The sequence below is a fragment of the Anomalospiza imberbis genome, chromosome 4, assembly GCF_031753505.1.
Source record: "Anomalospiza imberbis isolate Cuckoo-Finch-1a 21T00152 chromosome 4, ASM3175350v1, whole genome shotgun sequence".
NCBI lineage: Eukaryota > Metazoa > Chordata > Aves > Passeriformes > Viduidae > Anomalospiza > Anomalospiza imberbis.
Window position 1 is genome coordinate 30,794,974 of NC_089684.1, and position 17,526 is coordinate 30,812,499.

The 17,526-nt window shown below is 41.1% G+C and overlaps 1 protein-coding gene across 17 annotated transcripts in view; it reads left to right on the forward strand.

The window, feature by feature from the left end:
• SMAD1 (SMAD family member 1) overlaps positions 1 to 17,526 on the forward strand; it is a 97,972-nt gene that overhangs the window by 58,871 nt on the left and 21,575 nt on the right. For 12 of the 17 annotated variants that reach the window (XM_068187764.1, XM_068187754.1, XM_068187755.1 and 9 more), the window contains exon 2: positions 15,992 to 16,616. In XM_068187764.1, the coding sequence (XP_068043865.1) occupies positions 16,217 to 16,616 (400 nt within the window). In that variant the 5' untranslated portion in view covers positions 15,992 to 16,216. Of the gene's footprint in view, positions 1 to 8,353; positions 8,495 to 9,244; positions 9,470 to 10,048; positions 10,070 to 14,019; positions 14,044 to 15,353; positions 15,374 to 15,991; positions 16,617 to 17,526 lie in introns of those variants that run through there. The other 5 variants (XM_068187752.1, XM_068187756.1, XM_068187762.1 and 2 more) reach the window with 5 other exon arrangements.

The window sequence follows — 17,526 nt, forward strand, 5'->3', positions numbered from 1 at the left end:
TTGTTTCTGGTTATTTTTTAAATTCCTGGTTTAGGTTTTCATGACCAACTCACTCAATTTTGCTTTCAGAGTGGGGAAAGGTCTGTTCTGCCCGTAAAAGCTTCACTGTTTTTCCCTGTAGTAGCAGCAGACTAATGTTCTTCCTCTGGCCTTTCTTCTGTCTATAGTAAAAAACTGAATGCATACCAGTCTTAATAATTAAAAGATGATATGCAGTTCCTAGAAGTTTTCCTTTGAAATGTACTGAGTGGAAAATTTGAGTTTAAAATATAAACCCCAGCTTGGCAAGCGAGGTTTGAAATGCTGGTGACTTACAGGCTTATCTACACAGGCATCTTGCAATTCTCAAGATATTTTGCTCAAGCTGTAGTGCAGCAGAGAGAGATTTTTTACATTAGAATGGAGGGTTTTGCCTGGGATGGGAAGGAAGTTATTGTAAATTGATATTTTTAAAGTTTTAGTGTTGCATCCCCGCAGTCTGGGGTATAACTATTTCCATTAGAATTTTGCTACTCTTGAAGATTTGAAATAACCAGAGAAAATGTTTGATTGGGCCTTCTATGGAGGGTGGATTCAGGGGTGAGGACACCCTTGGCTAATGGCTGCCACAAAGATCCCTATCCTCCTCCTCAGACAAATGGTAATTTGCATTACAGAAGCTTTTTCAGGTTGCTGTGTATTTGAGTGGGGGATGCCCCACATCTTTTTTAACAGGATAGAGAAGGCAAACGTTTCATAAAGTATGCTGATTTCCAGGAATGAAAACATTTTCTAGAATGACCCCAGAGCATACAGGATTCTCTCCCTGCATCCATTTGTCACCTGCATGTGTTGGCACTGGAAGTTCCTCCCAGTTTAATGGGAACAAAGGTTGAGCACAGTACTCCTAATTAGACTGTGTGAGGTCAAGTGTTCCACGCATGAAATGCCAAACTGCGTTGAGCTGTGGAGATGGGTCCATTTGTATTATTTTTATTATTTTTTTATTTTGGGAAAGGTGGAAGGATGTGTCAGGAACTGTGGCAGTGGGATTGCTCTGCTGGAAGGGTTGTGCCACACAGCAGCTGGGTTGAGCCATCATTAGATTCCAAAGGGTTTTCTGCAAGCACAGATTGCTTTGCTCAGTTGTACTCTTCTGGTGACTGCTGTCTTGGGACACTGTGTAGAAGATGAGTTTAGATCAAGAGTTGAAGCTTTTTTCTTTCTGTCTCTAGACTTGCCAGTGTAGGGAAGCTGGCCAGTAGAGTTGTTCTGGACACTTGCACAATTTGGTTGTTCTGACACAACTCTGTAATTGTTCTGGACTACGTATTCCAATATGTGTTATCCACTCAGGAGAGTGATATTAGAACAGATGTCTCTCCCATTTGGTTCTTCCCTCATCCTTTCTCCAGCATGCACAGGCAAAGTCTAGAGTACAAGGAGAAAAACAAATTATTTTTAAACATGCCTTTATATAAGTCATTATATTTAGGCACTGTTCAAAGCAGTATCATCCAAACCCAACTATTATGTTGAGTTGGCATGTAAGCAAATGATTAATGTGGTTCACCAGTGATTTCTGAAGCATTATTTCATATTTCTGTACTTATAAAGGAAACACTCTTCCCAACATGGCAGCAGATGAGACTGTCTAAGCCAGTGTAGACAGTCTGAATTATAGCACTTAATGGTATTCAGAAGTATATCAGTTGTTGCATGTTTTTGTCATTAAAACTACTAAAATGCCAATCCACATCAAAGTGGTCTATGGGCTATCAATCTAATATTGGGTAACTTGAAAATAAGTTACCCATTAAAAATTTTTGCAGTGCTGAATGATTATAGACAGAATCGTGAGAGTTTTCGCTGTCTCCTCGTGTGTTTCCCCAGCATGGGTGTAAGAATCTCATCTGCCCTCCAGTTTTGACTGATGGACTTGCTTCCTTCAGTACTTGGAGCTTGTTTGAGGGGAAGCTGAAAATACAGGTTACAGCTCAATACAGATTTCATCCCTGAGTAGAACTTGGATTTCAGGGTTTGCAGCATTACAGAGTTTGTTCTACAGAGGTGGCAAGACTGATGTACATGTTTAAGGACATATCTAAGTAGATGAAAGCAAAAAAAAAAGCATATGTGCACACAGTTGACACTTCTGTAGCAGGTTGAGAAATTTCCCATGCATTCAGGGAATCTTGACTGTTCAGATTGATTGGTGCATGCAGTGACCATAGCTGATGATACCTTTAGTTGGTTTTCTTTCTCACTTTGTTCAGCACTGCAAACTGATATCTCATTCTTCTGACTTGAAAGGTTAAATTACTGAGATATTTTTCTTGTAAATAATTTCAGGCTTGTGATTTCAAGCATTTTAAGGCATTGAAAACAATATCAGCATTCTGTCTGGTGTAGCATGTTGAAACCAGGGTATGAGACTCTTAAAGGTATTTTATTCTTACAATGGTGTATATGTAGGATCCTTCAAGTGGATAGGTATGCTGTATGTGTGTGTGCACAAATGAAGACCTAAAATAATAGTCACTGCTGTTGAAAGCTAAATTGTTTGGATCAGATAAAGGTAGGCTACACCTGTATATAGTTGAGAAGAGACTGTAAATTTATTGAGGTCTGTGTATGTAATAACTATTTATATATAAATACTTAAATGCTGTTTAAATGCTTAAAAGCTTAAAATCAGTTTTGGTTAATGATGAAGTAAATAACTGGAGAATCATGTTACAACAAATTGTGGCTTCCCCTTAAATGTGTTCCTGAGGGTGATAGGAGGAGGTCAGATGCTGTTAATGAGCTGCATATTTGACTTCGTACTGCCAGTGTATTTCACCTTTGTATCTGCTAGGTTTCATTTGATTATTGATGTGGGAGGAATTAATCGAGTGCCCTTGTTGTCTTACGTGCATCTTACTAGTAAGGACTTTGATTCAACTGATCTGTTGAGGGAAAAATATGTAGCTTGTAACCGGACATATTTTCTGTGGCAAGGGAGAGAAGGCTCCCAAAATTTTGTCAAGATAAACATGGTAATGTGTGTAAGAGTGAGCATGGAAGGTGGTGTGGAACTGACATCTCCTGCTCTTTTCAGTTGATGGTTTAATTCTTTGGGGTGTCCCTGTGATTTTTCCAGAATTATATCCTGAAGAATAGCAAAAAATATATGGGTTGGGTTCTTTTGTTCTCTGTAGTTTTTTAACTCCTTGTCCTTTTCTTTCTAGCCCTCCCAAGATGTTGTAAAACAAACTCTGCTAGTGGTTTGGTAGGACAAAATAGTTGGCAGAACACACTTGCTTACTGTTGGCCGGTTGTCTTTTTTCCAAGGGTTTCCGAGCTGTCTAACATGAAGCAAGAAATTTACTTTCAAGTTAGGCTACACACTAGCACCTGCTTAGGAGTGTAGATTCTGCTCCCAGGCCCTGAAAAGTTACTAAAACTGGCTCATCAATAAAACACAGTCCTGTTTGATGAAGGATATTTCTTTTGGTACCTAAATGCTCTAGTGTGAAATTTGACATATTTTTACCACTGTTACAGTTTCTAGGCTGAAATATACTTTGGGGAAGGTGGGTTTGGATTTATTTTAATCTAGGAAGGGCTTTATTTAGGTTAGTAAAACTACAAATTACAAGATTATTTTTTTTCTGTTGACTTAATTCTACATGTAATAAAATAATCCATCCTGCCTTTGCAGATAGGCTGGGAGACAAACAGGATGTGAACAGGACAGGCCTTAGTCATGGTTGCTTAAGGTATCTGGTGCTATAGTGATGAGCATGGGATGGGAACCTGTGTAGATCAGAGTCTTCCAGTAGCTCACAAGCAGTGGAAAAGTGGCTTCTTACCAAGGCTGTATGTAAAGCAAGGTGACAGTGATGAGGACTTGTGTTTTAATTGAACGGAGCCATACATGAAGCCAAACTTCAGGGGTTACAAGCATGAAGGGAGGAAGAGTGAGGCAATTCAGAAGGCTTCTGGATTCTCCGAAGTGGTCAAAATCAGGGAGAAAACAGCTTTCTTGTGTGTCTGCCTGTGCACAGCAAGCAGAGCTCAGTCGCTACCTCAGTGTAGTAGCCCTTGATGCGACGTTGTAGTTCTGCCAAGGCAAGTGGAGTTCCATCCAGTTTTCTTGAATCAGTTGCTTTTCTGATGTGTGACCAAATTAATTGGCAGGTGGTTGTTTTGAGAACTTCACAGAATCAGAGTATGGTTAAGATTGGAAGGGACCTCTGAAGGTCATCTGGTCCAGCCCCCTGCTCAGTCATGGTCATATAGGTTGCCCAGGACCATATTTGGATGACTTCTGTTTTTCCAGTTGTGTGACAACTGCTCTATTGTTGTGTCCCAACAGTGAATAAAGTAGATTTGAAATCGTTTTGAACCTCAAAAGACCTGCCAACATGTACATGATGGCTTCAGGGATTGCTACACGCATAATGCCATTACACTGGTTAATTTCAAGTGTGTGGCGGTATTTCAGGAATCCCAAACACATCTAAAACATGCTTGCTTCCCTGTACAGGGAGGGAAGGGAGAGATGGGAGGGACAGAGACCCAACTTGAGTGGAGGTCTTACCACGAGTCTCCAACATTCAAGTCCAGAATTTCATCTCCCTTCACACAGTCTCTTGCTCTTTGCTCTTGTCAGACATTTCTTTTTCTTTTTATCACTAAGATAGATAGATAGAATAGACCTTGATTATCTAATCATCTTTGTTCTGCTAATTACCTGGTGAATGCAGTGATGAATTATACTAATCTGAAAAATGTGAATTTTCACCTTGCTGAATGTCTTGGAAAAGCTGTTTACATGTAGGTTGCCATCTTGACTATTGCAGTTCCCTGTTCTGTATTTTGCCTGCTGCTGGCTTTACAGTCTGGCTTATTTAATAACAGGCCCTTTATTATCCATGGTAGCTAGTGTCAGTGTTAAGTGCTTTCTCTTGGATGTAGTAGCCAAAGGAAAAGTCTTTGTCTTTATTAGCTTAAAACTTAGGATAATGCAATTATAGTTTCTGTAATGCGTTGTACTCTATTTCATGTGGAAAATATTTTATAAATGCTCTCGGGTTAAAACTCTGCAGTGTGTGGTATTTTTGGATAGATGGATATGAAATCGCTCTTTTTTTCCCCAAGTTTGCTGTGCACTAGAGCACACTAGAGCAGAAGAGCACACTAGAGCAGAAAGCAGTGGCAGTAGAGATGGGGGGTTGCATTGCTGTTGGAGTGTTTGGTTATTCAGAACCAGCCATGGCAGGGCTCCTTGCTCTGGGGATGAGAGCAGGTTTTGCAAATCAGCTAAAGTACTCGCGTCTGAGTGTGAGCTCATCTTTGACCTGGATATCATTTAAAATTTGAGGGTGGCGGCTCCCTGAGATGGAAAGAACTCTTAAGAGCTGGGTTTCTCTCCGTCCCAGCCATGAATTTCTTCGTGTAGGCTGGCTGGGTGGCTTTGGTGCTCTGAGCTGATGCCGCAGAAGGTGTTTTTCGGTTTATGTTGGTTCTGCCAGGTTAGGAGGGTGAACTGACTGGCAGGCAGAGGGGAAGTTATGTGGCAGTACCCAGGCTGGCACAAGGGAGTAAAGGGAAACCTTTTCTCTCTGGGTGTGAGCGAGTCCTTGGGGCTGCTCATTGGCTTGTGGACCTGTGACCTTGCTGGCCCAAGGCAGCTGCTGGAGGTAGCCAGTCACAGGTGAGTGCTGTAGCACTCCTAGATGAAGACTTCCTTAAAGTGCTTGCCAAGGAAAGGTCTAATTTACAGGGTTTTTTTCTCAGATACTTATGTTGGTGATTAGCAGGGAGAGACTTGACTGCCAGCAGTTACGTCAGCCACAAAGCCCCAGTGTAGCTCTACTGGCAGGAAAACGACAGTGATTAATGGTGCAGTATCTTTTATGGAGGGTGAGGGAGGACGGGTGGAGAGCAACACTTAAACAAGCTTTCCTGGTCAAGTGTTGTTTTGCTAGTATAAACTGCAAGCTGTCTTAGAGATGTTTTTCTAGTTTAATGCAACTGCATGAGCAGAACACATCTAGTGCATGTCCTGTGTGAGACAGGGCAAGTGTTTTTCCTCAGGAGGAAAAGAATGTCCAAGTTTAACTTCTTGGTAGTAGAAACTTTATTTTCCTCTTTAGAGGATGAAATAACTTGAAACAATTGGCAAACTGGGTACAGTTAGCAGCATTAACAAGAATTCAGAGAAAAGGCAAATACTAAATCCACTAAAAACCCTTCTGTAAAGGCAGATTGGTGTTACCAGAAATCACTTCCAGTGATGACAGTTAGGACGCCTGAAGCTGATCTGTGCTGTGAGCCAGTGCAGTGTTTGTAACTTTCCTGGGTTCTGCACCGCTGCATAAATCGCTTTCAAATTTTTGGCTTTCGATCCACTTTTCTCAAAAGAAATTACGAAAGCGTTTGTTTTGGTGCTATATGGTAAATGTGTTTAAAAGCCCTTACTCATTTTTGTTGCTTGGATCTTTGTAGTATATTTCTTAACTTTAAGGAATTAGACTATCTGCATAAAACACAAACTGTAGGTATTTCCCTAGTAGCAGGAGCTACTACTTTTCCTAGTGCTGGAACAAGATACTCACTGAATTCCCTTGTAGCCTTCTGCTGTGCTGGAGAACTCTCCAGAATATGGGAATCTGACTGTAACATCTTTTTCATTTTTACCTTTGGCTTGGCTAGGGACTTCTTTGCAGAAAGCATCAGCGTAACTGGCATAAATGCTCCAGGGCTATTTACTGCAGTTGACTGGTAGCTGTTCCCTTTGCCCTTCTCCCCACCAGTTTATCAGGAATGACTCTTGCTCATGGTCAGACCCAATGCATCTCCTGTGGTTTGTGAGCAGGGAGCAGTTGAGAAGTGGCAGTGCTGGTGGCAGGCTGCTTTGGCTCAAGTCTGATATTCCTGATTTTTTCCGTCACACCTTTGCCTGCCTTCTTACTTTCACCGATTTGGGACATGAGGACTCTTGATCTTCCAGGCCAGCCAGCAGTCAGGGTTGTTTGAGCCTAAAGGCTTCTTACCTTGGGAGCTGGGGAGTGCTGGTTTCAGCCCCAGAATTAAAGACATTTATGGAATAGCTAAAAGACAAGGAGTCTGAAATCTTTGTGTGTGCTTTCTGTGCACTAGCTTGTAGCCTAGAAGTAAATAGTCTTGGCAAGCGACTTTGGAACTTGGAGTTCTGTCCATCCTCAGTGCCAGGCCAGCTGTGACTGTTTGTTCAGTAGCAGGCAGTAGTGGAAAATTTGGAAGCATTGTGGCTGTTTTAAGCTAGCCTGCTGCTGACTTTGCAGAGCACGGGGTGTTTGGAAGATGATGTGTTTTGGTGTCTCAGCTGTAAGAGACTTGCAATTTTATAAAACTTGACTTTTGAAACTTCAAACTGGTCTCAAAAAATTATGGTGAATTGATTAATAGGTTGTCTTATTGGCATATGCAGAGTTATACAGGCTCTGTTAAGAAGAAAAGCTTGCAGATAAGGGAAGGGTAATGAGTAATTTTTAGGTGGCTTGGTTCCTCTTCCAAAAGTCATGAAAAGCTTACAGATAACCAGGGAATCAGACAGACAGATTACAGTCCTTTTCTCTTGTTGTAAAACCTCTATACTCCCAGTGAGCAGTGTAGGAGGATATCTCCCACTTCCTTTCAAGCTATGCTGTTCCTACTGCTGTATTAACTATCAGTTCCTATCTGTGGGTTGAAGCCTTTGTACAGAATGCTCCAAAGCCTTGATCTCAGGAATATGAGAAAACAGTTTGATGTGAGATTCTGCAGATGTACTGGCACAGGGTTGTGACAGCTGCTTTTGCCTCATCCCACAGTTTTTTGGATCTTTCTGACTCGTGTATGTCTGCATCCTTGTTTTGCCCTTTTGGAAGGGGAAAGGTGTGTCTGTCACTTCTGGGTCTGTTTTTGGTGTAGGCACGCTCAGAATTGTATCTCAACTGCTGGTAAAGGCTGCAATCAACCCTTTATATGTGTTTGTGGGTGTATTTTAAACATTAACCCAAAGTGTCCTTGCTTGGTCTCAAGAGGATCCCTGACTTGTGCTTGCCTGTAAATTGTATACTTTAAAGAGTTTAATTGTCTTGTGTGGAAGCTGAAAGGGCATCTATAAACACTGCGATCTTCCATTTATAAAGAGTCTGTGACTTAGGATGGCTTGATAAATACCAAGATACTGCCAGGGAGTATTTGCTGTGATGGGTTGTGCAGCTGCTCCTCAGTGTCCTGAGGACCTGGAGCATGCTGAGCTTTGTGTCATCTGATGTCCAGTCCTGGTTTTCAGTGGGCCACTTGTGGCATGCTGTAATTAAATAATGTTTCATTGGACAGTAGAAGTCTGGCAAATATTGGTGTTTGTGTCTGAGTTGTATAAACTTGTCTTGGAAATCTTTGTCATCTTTAAACACTTTCTCTGTCCAGAATGGTAGTTGTGAATTGCAGGGCACTTGATGAAATTCGACATGGACATTTTAAAGACATGGAGAAGGTACAGTGTTTTAAAAGTTGTTTAAAGGAAGATAAATAACTGTTTAGTTTTTACGGATAAGGCAAAAACCAGGAAAGCTGGAAGAATCTTTTAAAATGAAAAAAGCTGGAGGAATCCTTTAAAAAAAGTAAAGCATGCATCTCATGAAATGCAGTGAAATGTCTTTAGCACGGGCAGACTGACTATTCTTATTTCAGGTGCATAAATGGTGGGTGGAGGACTCATTTGTGGAAAGATCTAGTTGATTTAACAGCATTACTTTTTTGGTTTAATTTTCATCAGTTTGTTCTGCTTTGCTGAGGCTTGACCCAACAACTCTTTTATTAGTGAATAAGTAATTTTTCTTCTCAGTTTTTGTCATCTTTTGATTTGGTGAAGGATTCTGCTTTAAAGCTGGGGATCTTGAGCTGTAATTTAACATCTTTACTTAATCTCTGATAAATGAGGTCTGGGTCACAGTCTTTAGAAGTGGTTTAATGCAGCTGATGTAACAGTATTGGTGCAGGCTCTCAGTGAAATCAATCATTTGTAGGAGCAGTGACTTTCCTCAGCTGAGCATAACTGGAGTGCATTTGGTGGGGTTCCCCTCCTTAAAATGTACCCTGTTGGAGCACTGCTCTGGCTGGGGCTGAAAAATCCCTTTTTAAATTCATGCAGTCTGTGCTAGACTGTCCTGTTCCCTGAAGACAAAACACATCTTGCATTTTATGAGCTTCACTCAAAAATTTTTCTTTCTTTTCTGTTTTAAAGGTTTTCCTTTATGCTGCAGATGTATGTTTTAACTGCCTAAAAAAAACCCTGAAAGTGACATGTCAGTAAATTTTCCACATCTCACCTGTGAAGGAAGTTCCTCCCGCCCTGTGCTGATGAATTGGAGGGAAATGCTTTTTTCAGCTGATAAAAAGAAATAAAATTCCGTGCCCTTCCCAAAGGAGGAATTCAACAATTGGACAAGTGATGTGGGACCATGTGTTGGTTTGTAAAAGGATATAGTTTGTAAAGATGTTTCCTTTGATGCCTGTGATGAATATGGATGTGTTTCCCTTGGAGAGGGTTTTGATTAAATTATGCAATTAGAGCTGACCAGACAGATCTAAATATAGGAAGAGGTTTCAGTTATCCTGCCTTTGTGTGTATTAACACACCCACACAGATGTGTGTTTGTTATTGTTGTAAACAACACCTGTTTTCTAAAGACAGTTCAAAAAGTCAGGAAAGGGAATGGTCTTTGTGGAAAAAGGGAGTTACACAGGAGTTTTATGATGAAAGGGGGAAAAAAATCTGTTTTCCTCAGATTTTTCACCTTTTAGAAAAGGTCTTCTAACTTACTTTGATAGGTGGATGTTCACAAAGCCATGGCCAGTGCTGCAGACTGGTTTTATAGGTTCTCCTGCATTTTTCAGGATTTGGTCTGTCATCTAACAATGCTGATTGAGATCCTTGGCTGCTCTTGTATTCCTGAGTGCTCTTAGTGTCCTGGTGGAACAATGTGTGGAGTTTAAGTACACTGCAGCACAAATGAAATGAATAAACCTGCCCCAAAGATGCACAGTGAAATACCCACTGTGATGGCTGGTAATTCATAATGTCTCTTGACATCTTTTTCTTTGGATACGTTTTCCTTTTGAATGTCTTATGATAATTTGAGGATTTCTTTAAGAGGCCTTTAGCTTGGAGACAGTGAAGAATGAAGAGTCTCTTCCTACATAGAATTTAGGGAAAAAAACCCCACCTTGTGAACACTATTCTGGCAAGTTTTGTGATTCACAGCCTTGTATTCATCTTATAGGTTATTTTAGTGAAGTTCATATTTTGCAATCCCATCTGTGCCAGAGTTTTGACTGACTCATCAAGTTACAGTTCCTTCCTGACCTTGGTTGAAATACTAGGCTGTGGTTTTAGAGATAATCTTTGAAAGCACATCCGATTCAGTCCGACTGCTCACCGACACCAGAAGGGATTTGTGCACACCTGGGTGGAAGTTTTGATCTATCCTGCTTGTCCTAGCTCTGCTGTTCGCCAGGCTTACCCAGCTTCCTGAGCAACTATCTTGGCAAACTTGGTTTTAGTTTTTCCTGTAGTCTTGGCAATATAAGATATATATAAAAGAAGCGTGCCAAGGAGACCGGCAGGCGGTAAAGGAAGAGCTGGTGTTTTGTGACTTTGTGGAATCGCACACGCATCTGAATGCAAGAATGAGTAAAATTCAGCAGTGTGTTTCTCATCTCTGGTGAAAAAGGCAGGATTTGAGGATCTGGTGATCACTTAAGAGGCTATATAGTGTTAGTGTTTTTTGTAAACATGGTGGAGATAAAATTTATGAAGAATGTGGTGTTTAAATTTGCTCTCAGGAGTATGGTTTTTAGTAGGTCAAAACAGTTGCAAAGGTATTGGAAAGAAGTGTTCTTAACCAGGACAAGGGCAGATCTAATTGTTGATGCATGTCTGCTAAAACTGGGAAAGAGCCTTTGCCATGTTCTTTTCTCACAATGATATACTTGCTTAGAAAGACTTCTATTGTATTGTATTGTATTGTGACACAGGATTTGGTATCTAATGTGTATGGAAAGCGGGTATTTTTTTTTTGGGGAAGCAACAGCAAAGTTACCATAAATCTGGCAAATCTAGTACCTTCAAATCCAGAAAACCTGTAAGAATTTGCTGTTGTCTTACTCCTGCAATCATGATAGTTGAGACTTCAAGGGCAAGGAGCAGTGCCTTGTCTGCCAGAAGCCAAGTGGGGAGGCAGGTGGAGGAAAAGCTGCGATTCACTGTAGAAACTGGCCAAACTCTGTGTTCTTGGTTTGAACTTTGGGGAGCACTGGGAAGGAGCTGGCAGATCCTGATGGTGTAAGGTTATCCCTTCATGCTCTGGACTAACAGGGCAATGGGCTTTTTGGGATTTTGTTGCCCTCCTCCCCTCCACTGGTAAATCCTACATTGCCCCTGCAGTTTAATTTTGCTTTCCCCCCACCTGCTGAACTAAAGGGTGGTTATGGTTATCTGACAGGATTTTCCCTGTGGGCTGTACAGGATACATGGGAGATTTTCTTGGAAGGGCAGTCCCTCACCCCAATAGCACGAGGGATGGCCCAAGAAGAGTTCTGACAGAGTGGGTATTTTGGGCTGTAACAGAGGTCACTTCACAGAACAGGCTGCAGATACCCATCCTCCAGGCCCTTGCTGGGTCTAAGTAAAGAAGGGAGTCCAATATAGTGTCAGGAAAAACCCTGCCTACTCTGTTAGGTATGATGAGGTATTTTCAACACCAGTGTGTTCCTCTTTCCTTGAGCAATGTGTTGTATATCAGAACTCAGGTTTCTGATATACAGTGGTTTTTTTGAATTCTTATTTCAGTGGTTTTTTGAATTCTTTCTGCCATGCCAAGAGAACATAAAAGAGTTAATTTTTTTTTCTTTTTCTTCTTGTCATTTTCCAAACCTACGAAGGAAGCCAAGTCAGGTTCTGTACAAGCTCTCTAATGAGTTCTGCAGCACTCTGATGTGAAACGTGCTTTCTTTTTGCATGTGTGTTGTAATGTTACTGAGGTTTCTACCAGGTTTAGTGCATTTTTCCAAGCTGAGCAAGATCTGATCTTCTGCCATAAGAAGGTGCAAAGAAAGAATTTGTTGACTAAAATAAGGGTAATTCAGCAGAAAACTCCAGACTTTCTGTTTCACAAATCACATTGCTTGAAGAAAGAAATTGAAAGTTTTTGCTACTTACTCCAAGAATAGGGAGCTAGATTAAGTTAGTGCACAGCATGTTGTTACACATTCTAGCATTGCAGCTGCTTAGACTTCATGCCTTTTAGTAATACATGGAAACTGTATTTATTCCAGGTGGAATACTATGCCAAAATCTGTTTGGGTTTTTTTTTTTTTTTGGTTTGTTTTTTTTTTTTTTTTTTTTGTTTGTTTTTTTTTTTCTAAAGGTCTAAATATTGTACTGATTACATGATTTGCTGAAAATATTGCTGAAAATATGTATCTCTCAGGGTAAGTGACTAAATATTTTTAAATAAGCAAATTAAAATCTCTCTGCTTGTTATTTCTTTATAGTGTTACTAAGTAATGGATGCTGGGAAGAGGTACATTGACTAAGATAAATTGAATTTTTAAAATCTAGTCATAGACTAGACGATTTTCACTATTAACAATTATCCTCACTGTGGTTCCTGCCCATTTTTATGCCTAACTGTGCAAAGCATATATTAAAAATATTTAATATGATCCTTTTTGCCTGCATCACTGAGCCTGTAATACAAATAGTGAAATTAGTAGAAGAGTTAGAGTAATTTCTTGTTTGCCTGAAACTTGGGCTAGAAGTTGTTTTCCTGCCCCATCCACCCCTCTGGGAGAGGATCATCTAATTGTCCAAACCCTTTCCCCACCCATCAAAAACAGTCATTTATGCAAAATGGGATAGTTTCCTATGGGATCTCCTGTGGGAATTTGAAAGCACTCTCATTGAATATTTTAATGTCTGCTTCATGTTGCTGGTGGAGTAACTATCTTTTCTTTGAGGGCTAGAAAAATAGGACTTCACTCTTAGGCATTTTGCCTAAATATGTTTAAATACAAGGCTGGCTGAACAGATATGTATAGAAATATAATGCTTACTTATTTTTTATAGGCTGCGTACAGGTTTGTGTGCTAATCCAAAGATTACAAAACAGACAACAGCAGTGAAGGAAGACAAATAAAACAACATCAGGATTTGAAAGGAGTTTGTTGATTCCAACACATCCATCAGCAGACAGAGTGCATAGTAAAAAGTGCATGGGTTTGCATGTGTAGAGAGTGTCTGATAAGTGGGTAACAACTCTGTTTCCTTTAAACTGATGCCAGATGCCTTTTGGAGAGTGTTGTGTTGTTTGTCCCAAGTTTCTGTTTCATCCCTACCTCGTGAATAACCAGACCCTTCCAGGGCTGCTGGTCACTTAACTTCTGGAAATACTAACTCCCACTTTCCCAGAAGGGCACGTGGATTTGGGGAAGAAGCACGCAGACTGTGTCATCTGCTGACTCGTGGTTTAATCTTTATTTTGCACTTCCAGCTGATAAGACCACTTTGTGCAGAATTAATATAGGAAATGATGCAGTGCAGAAACCAAGAGTGGCAGAAAGGGAAATGGAATGTAATGGCAAGGGCTCAGCCCTGCAGACAAGCTCTCTGCTTCTTGGAAACAAAAATCTCCACATACATTGTGGTTTGGGTTTTATTTGTTTGGTTTTGTTGTTGTTTTTTTCTTTGTCTGCTTGTTTGTTTTTGGGGTTTTTTTAGCTTAATATTGGTTTTGGAGCTTAGAGCAACTAGAGTACAGCAGCCTGTGAGTTTTGTCCCCCTTCCCTTATCTTGCTGCTTGTTCAGGGCTTGGAGTGTGCTTAGGCTTTGTTTTGGAGGCAGGACTTCAGCAGGAATCCTTGGCTGGAGGCTGGTGCCCAGCTGAGCCCTGCTGAGCTGCATTACTTCCAAGCACTGTGCCTAATGCTGTTCCTCCTGCTCCCAGCAGCTGTTGCCATAGAGATGCCACCATAGCTTTGATGGTGAGGGTGAAACTTGTTTTAGAGTGCATGATTGTGGGAGTGGAATATGTGTGTGCTGCAGGATTTGATCCAAAAACTTCAGAGAATCTGTTCCTTTGGTGTGACTGCATGGTGCTGCATCGATTGAGATACAGACTATATATGAATTGGGAATAACTCAGTTACAAATGTATTTAAAGCACATGCACTGGGGTTCTGGTAAATCAGTTCTTAAATTAGCACAGCATTTTAATAGAGCACTTTACAGTGCATGTAAGGATAAAGTATACCTTTATCCTGAGTACAGTCAGTGACAGTAATGGAGTTTCAGTTCATTTAACACTATAGCACATGCCTATGTAACAAAACAAATTCTTAAATTTGCCCCAGGCTCATGCAAATCTTCCCTTGCATTAACATTATTATTTCAAATACAGTTCTTAGCATAAAAGAAATGGGATGTACCAGTTTGAAGTGTAGGTAGATGTGGCCTGAGTCTTAGAACATAATCATTATTCACATAAATGTTGTTTCTGCAGTCAGCCTAATAAAACTGAACCTTTACAATTAGGTAACTATTCTAGTGACAAGTTAATTTGAATGAAGTGGATGGTTTTCAGCTTAAAAGTCTTCAAATACAATGGTATACTATGAAAACTTTGCAGTATATAACAGTCAAGAGGGTAAGTGTGCCATAGCATTTGCAATTTTAAGGTCTACAATCTTTTCTTGGTATAGCTGTGAAATCCTGTCTGATGTGGGTGTGCTGACACCTTTTATTCTCTGTGTGTATAGATTGCTGGTTGGTTGTTGCTGGCTGGTTGTTTTTTATGTTGTTCTGATGGCAACAAAAAGATTCATATCCTTTTCCCCTTCCACCTTCCTCTGCAACCTGTTGGTATCCAGTCCAGGATATGTTTCCTGTCTTGTCTGTCTATTTGAAAATCAGTAGTGTGGTGCTCTTTGTCTCATTTCCCTCCCCCTGCCTGTCCTGGGTCTCTTCTGTTTCCCTTGCCAGAGCCTTTTGCCTGCTTCCAGCCTGGACAAGGACAAAACTTGCTGCTCACTGTTGGGACTCCTTCAGATGTGGCATTCCTCCCCATCTTGACCCATCTCTTCAGTCCCTTTCCTTGTCTCCCAGCTTGAGGACTACTGTGCTGTCTAAAGTCCTCTGGACTTTAGATTAAATTATCTGGACTTTAGACTTTAGAATATCTGGACTTCCTTGTCCTTCCCACTCCTTCATGAGTCCTTGAGTGGACAATCAGTGAAGTTCATGATAGCTGTCCCTTACAGGCTGCTCAGGAGCTCTGAGGGCTCTTGGGTGGGCAGATGCAGTTTTCTTTCTCGTGTGAGTGAATGAGGGGTAAGATCTTCCTAGTTTCCTAGTTTCACTTTTTTTTTTTTTTTTTTTCCCCTCAAACTAGGTAAAACTGAACAGCTTTGGGTTTTTTTCAGACTGGGTTATGGTTAGGTCTAATGCAGTGATTTTTGAACTTCATGCCAGGCAGTTTGGAGAGACCTGGGCAGCACATTGCTGTTCAGGAATATTGCTTCCAGCTGCTGTCTAAAATAAATAATAAAAAGAGCACTGGTGATCCTGCCCTGTTTCCTTGGGATGTTTTGCTGGTTAAGGTTGCAACAGCTGACAGGCAGATTGTAGCACCCCTCACACTTAATAGTGAAAAATTTAAATTGAGGGACTGTTCTAGGCTAGATTTAAGGTGAACTACATTTCTAAGGTAGGGATGTACTGGGTTTAGCAACAGGTCCTGCTGCTTAAGTTTTCATCAGATCTGCCTTGAGTCCAGTCCTGGAGGTTGTCAGCATTTGTTATTGTTTTGTTGTTGGCTGTTTTTTGATCAGACCACTCTTCTGGGTTGAGGTGACGGATATTTTTAACCGCTCTATGTTAACTTGAAGGGTAAAATCCTTTTTTTTCCTCTTTCTCTCTGATACTCTCCTTTAGGCTGTCAACCAGAAGGATTTAGAATAATGAGAAGGTTGTGACCATCAAGGGGGAATGTCAGCACTGCGTTCCTGGGACTGGAGGATTGAAAAGGAGAAAGGACCAGAACTGTTTGATCCAGTCTGCTTTTGACTGCTGACACAATCTGCTGTTCCCTGGTGGTGGTGGAAGAACAGGGCAGTTGCTCCTGCTGTGGTTCTGTGGTATCACCACAGCAGGGTCACCATGAATGTAACAAGCTTATTCTCCTTCACCAGCCCAGCAGTGAAGAGGCTGTTGGGGTGGAAGCAAGGGGATGAAGAAGAGAAGTGGGCAGAGAAAGCTGTTGATGCATTAGTGAAAAAACTGAAGAAGAAAAAAGGTGCTATGGAGGAGCTCGAAAAAGCACTAAGCTGTCCTGGTCAGCCCAGCAACTGTGTCACAATTCCTCGTTCCTTGGATGGCCGTCTCCAGGTGTCGCACCGGAAGGGGCTCCCGCACGTCATTTACTGCAGAGTGTGGCGCTGGCCGGACCTGCAGAGCCATCACGAACTGAAACCTCTGGAATGCTGTGAGTTCCCCTTTGGTTCAAAACAGAAGGAGGTTTGCATCAATCCCTACCACTACAAGCGGGTGGAAAGTCCTGGTAGGTTTTTCCTTGTTTGTACCTTTACACCTTATCTGAGTAATGCAAAGTGTGGCAATTAATTATGTGACTCATCGGCTTAAATAAGCAAAAGTGGCTGTTTGCACATGTCAGATTCTTCCTCTGCAGTTTATCTGGATGTAGGCATTAATTAGCAGTTCTCCCTTTCATAGGGGCGAATGCTTCACTTGTGTAAATGTTTTATCACTACACAGAGGTAGTCTTAGTATGTGTCTCAGGCTGCTGGGCCTGGTATCATCTGGGAATGTTGGTACCCACTATCCCTCAGTTAATTTGTTTACTCAACTGTGCAGATCTGTGATTTTGTATGAAGCATTGCAGCCTAACATAAAAGATTTATTTGCATTGCCTGTGCTTGAAAACCATTCTGACACACAGAAGTAGTAATACTGCTAGTATTACTAGTATTTTCAAATTATTATTTCACTTTATCACTTCAGTTTCTTCAACCTACAGAAAATATTGTTTTAATGTCTCTCACAATTGTTGCCTTTTAAAGAGATTTTGAGTTTAGACAGCAGATTATAATCCCCTCAGTTTGAACTTTGATAGCACTGTTTGATTGTATGTGAAATTCTACTGTCAACTGTTCTGCAAACACAGTTTGCTTACCTGTTACCCACTGCCTCACTTCTTTTCTGAAGATGTCACCCATTCTCTGTCCAGTCTCCTCCTCAAGGGCCAAACCTCTCTTTGATAACTCTGTGCTTAATTTCACTCATGCAAGTTTATTTTCGGGGAATATTCCAGGGACTAAGATGAACTGTGCTTGGATGTGTCATCACTAGTCTCCAGCTGTTTGTGAGGGTGTACAGGGACAGCTGCAGAAATGCACTGCAGGCATGGGTGGACTTCCTGGTTTAAATGTGGGAAGTCCATCAGTGTTAGC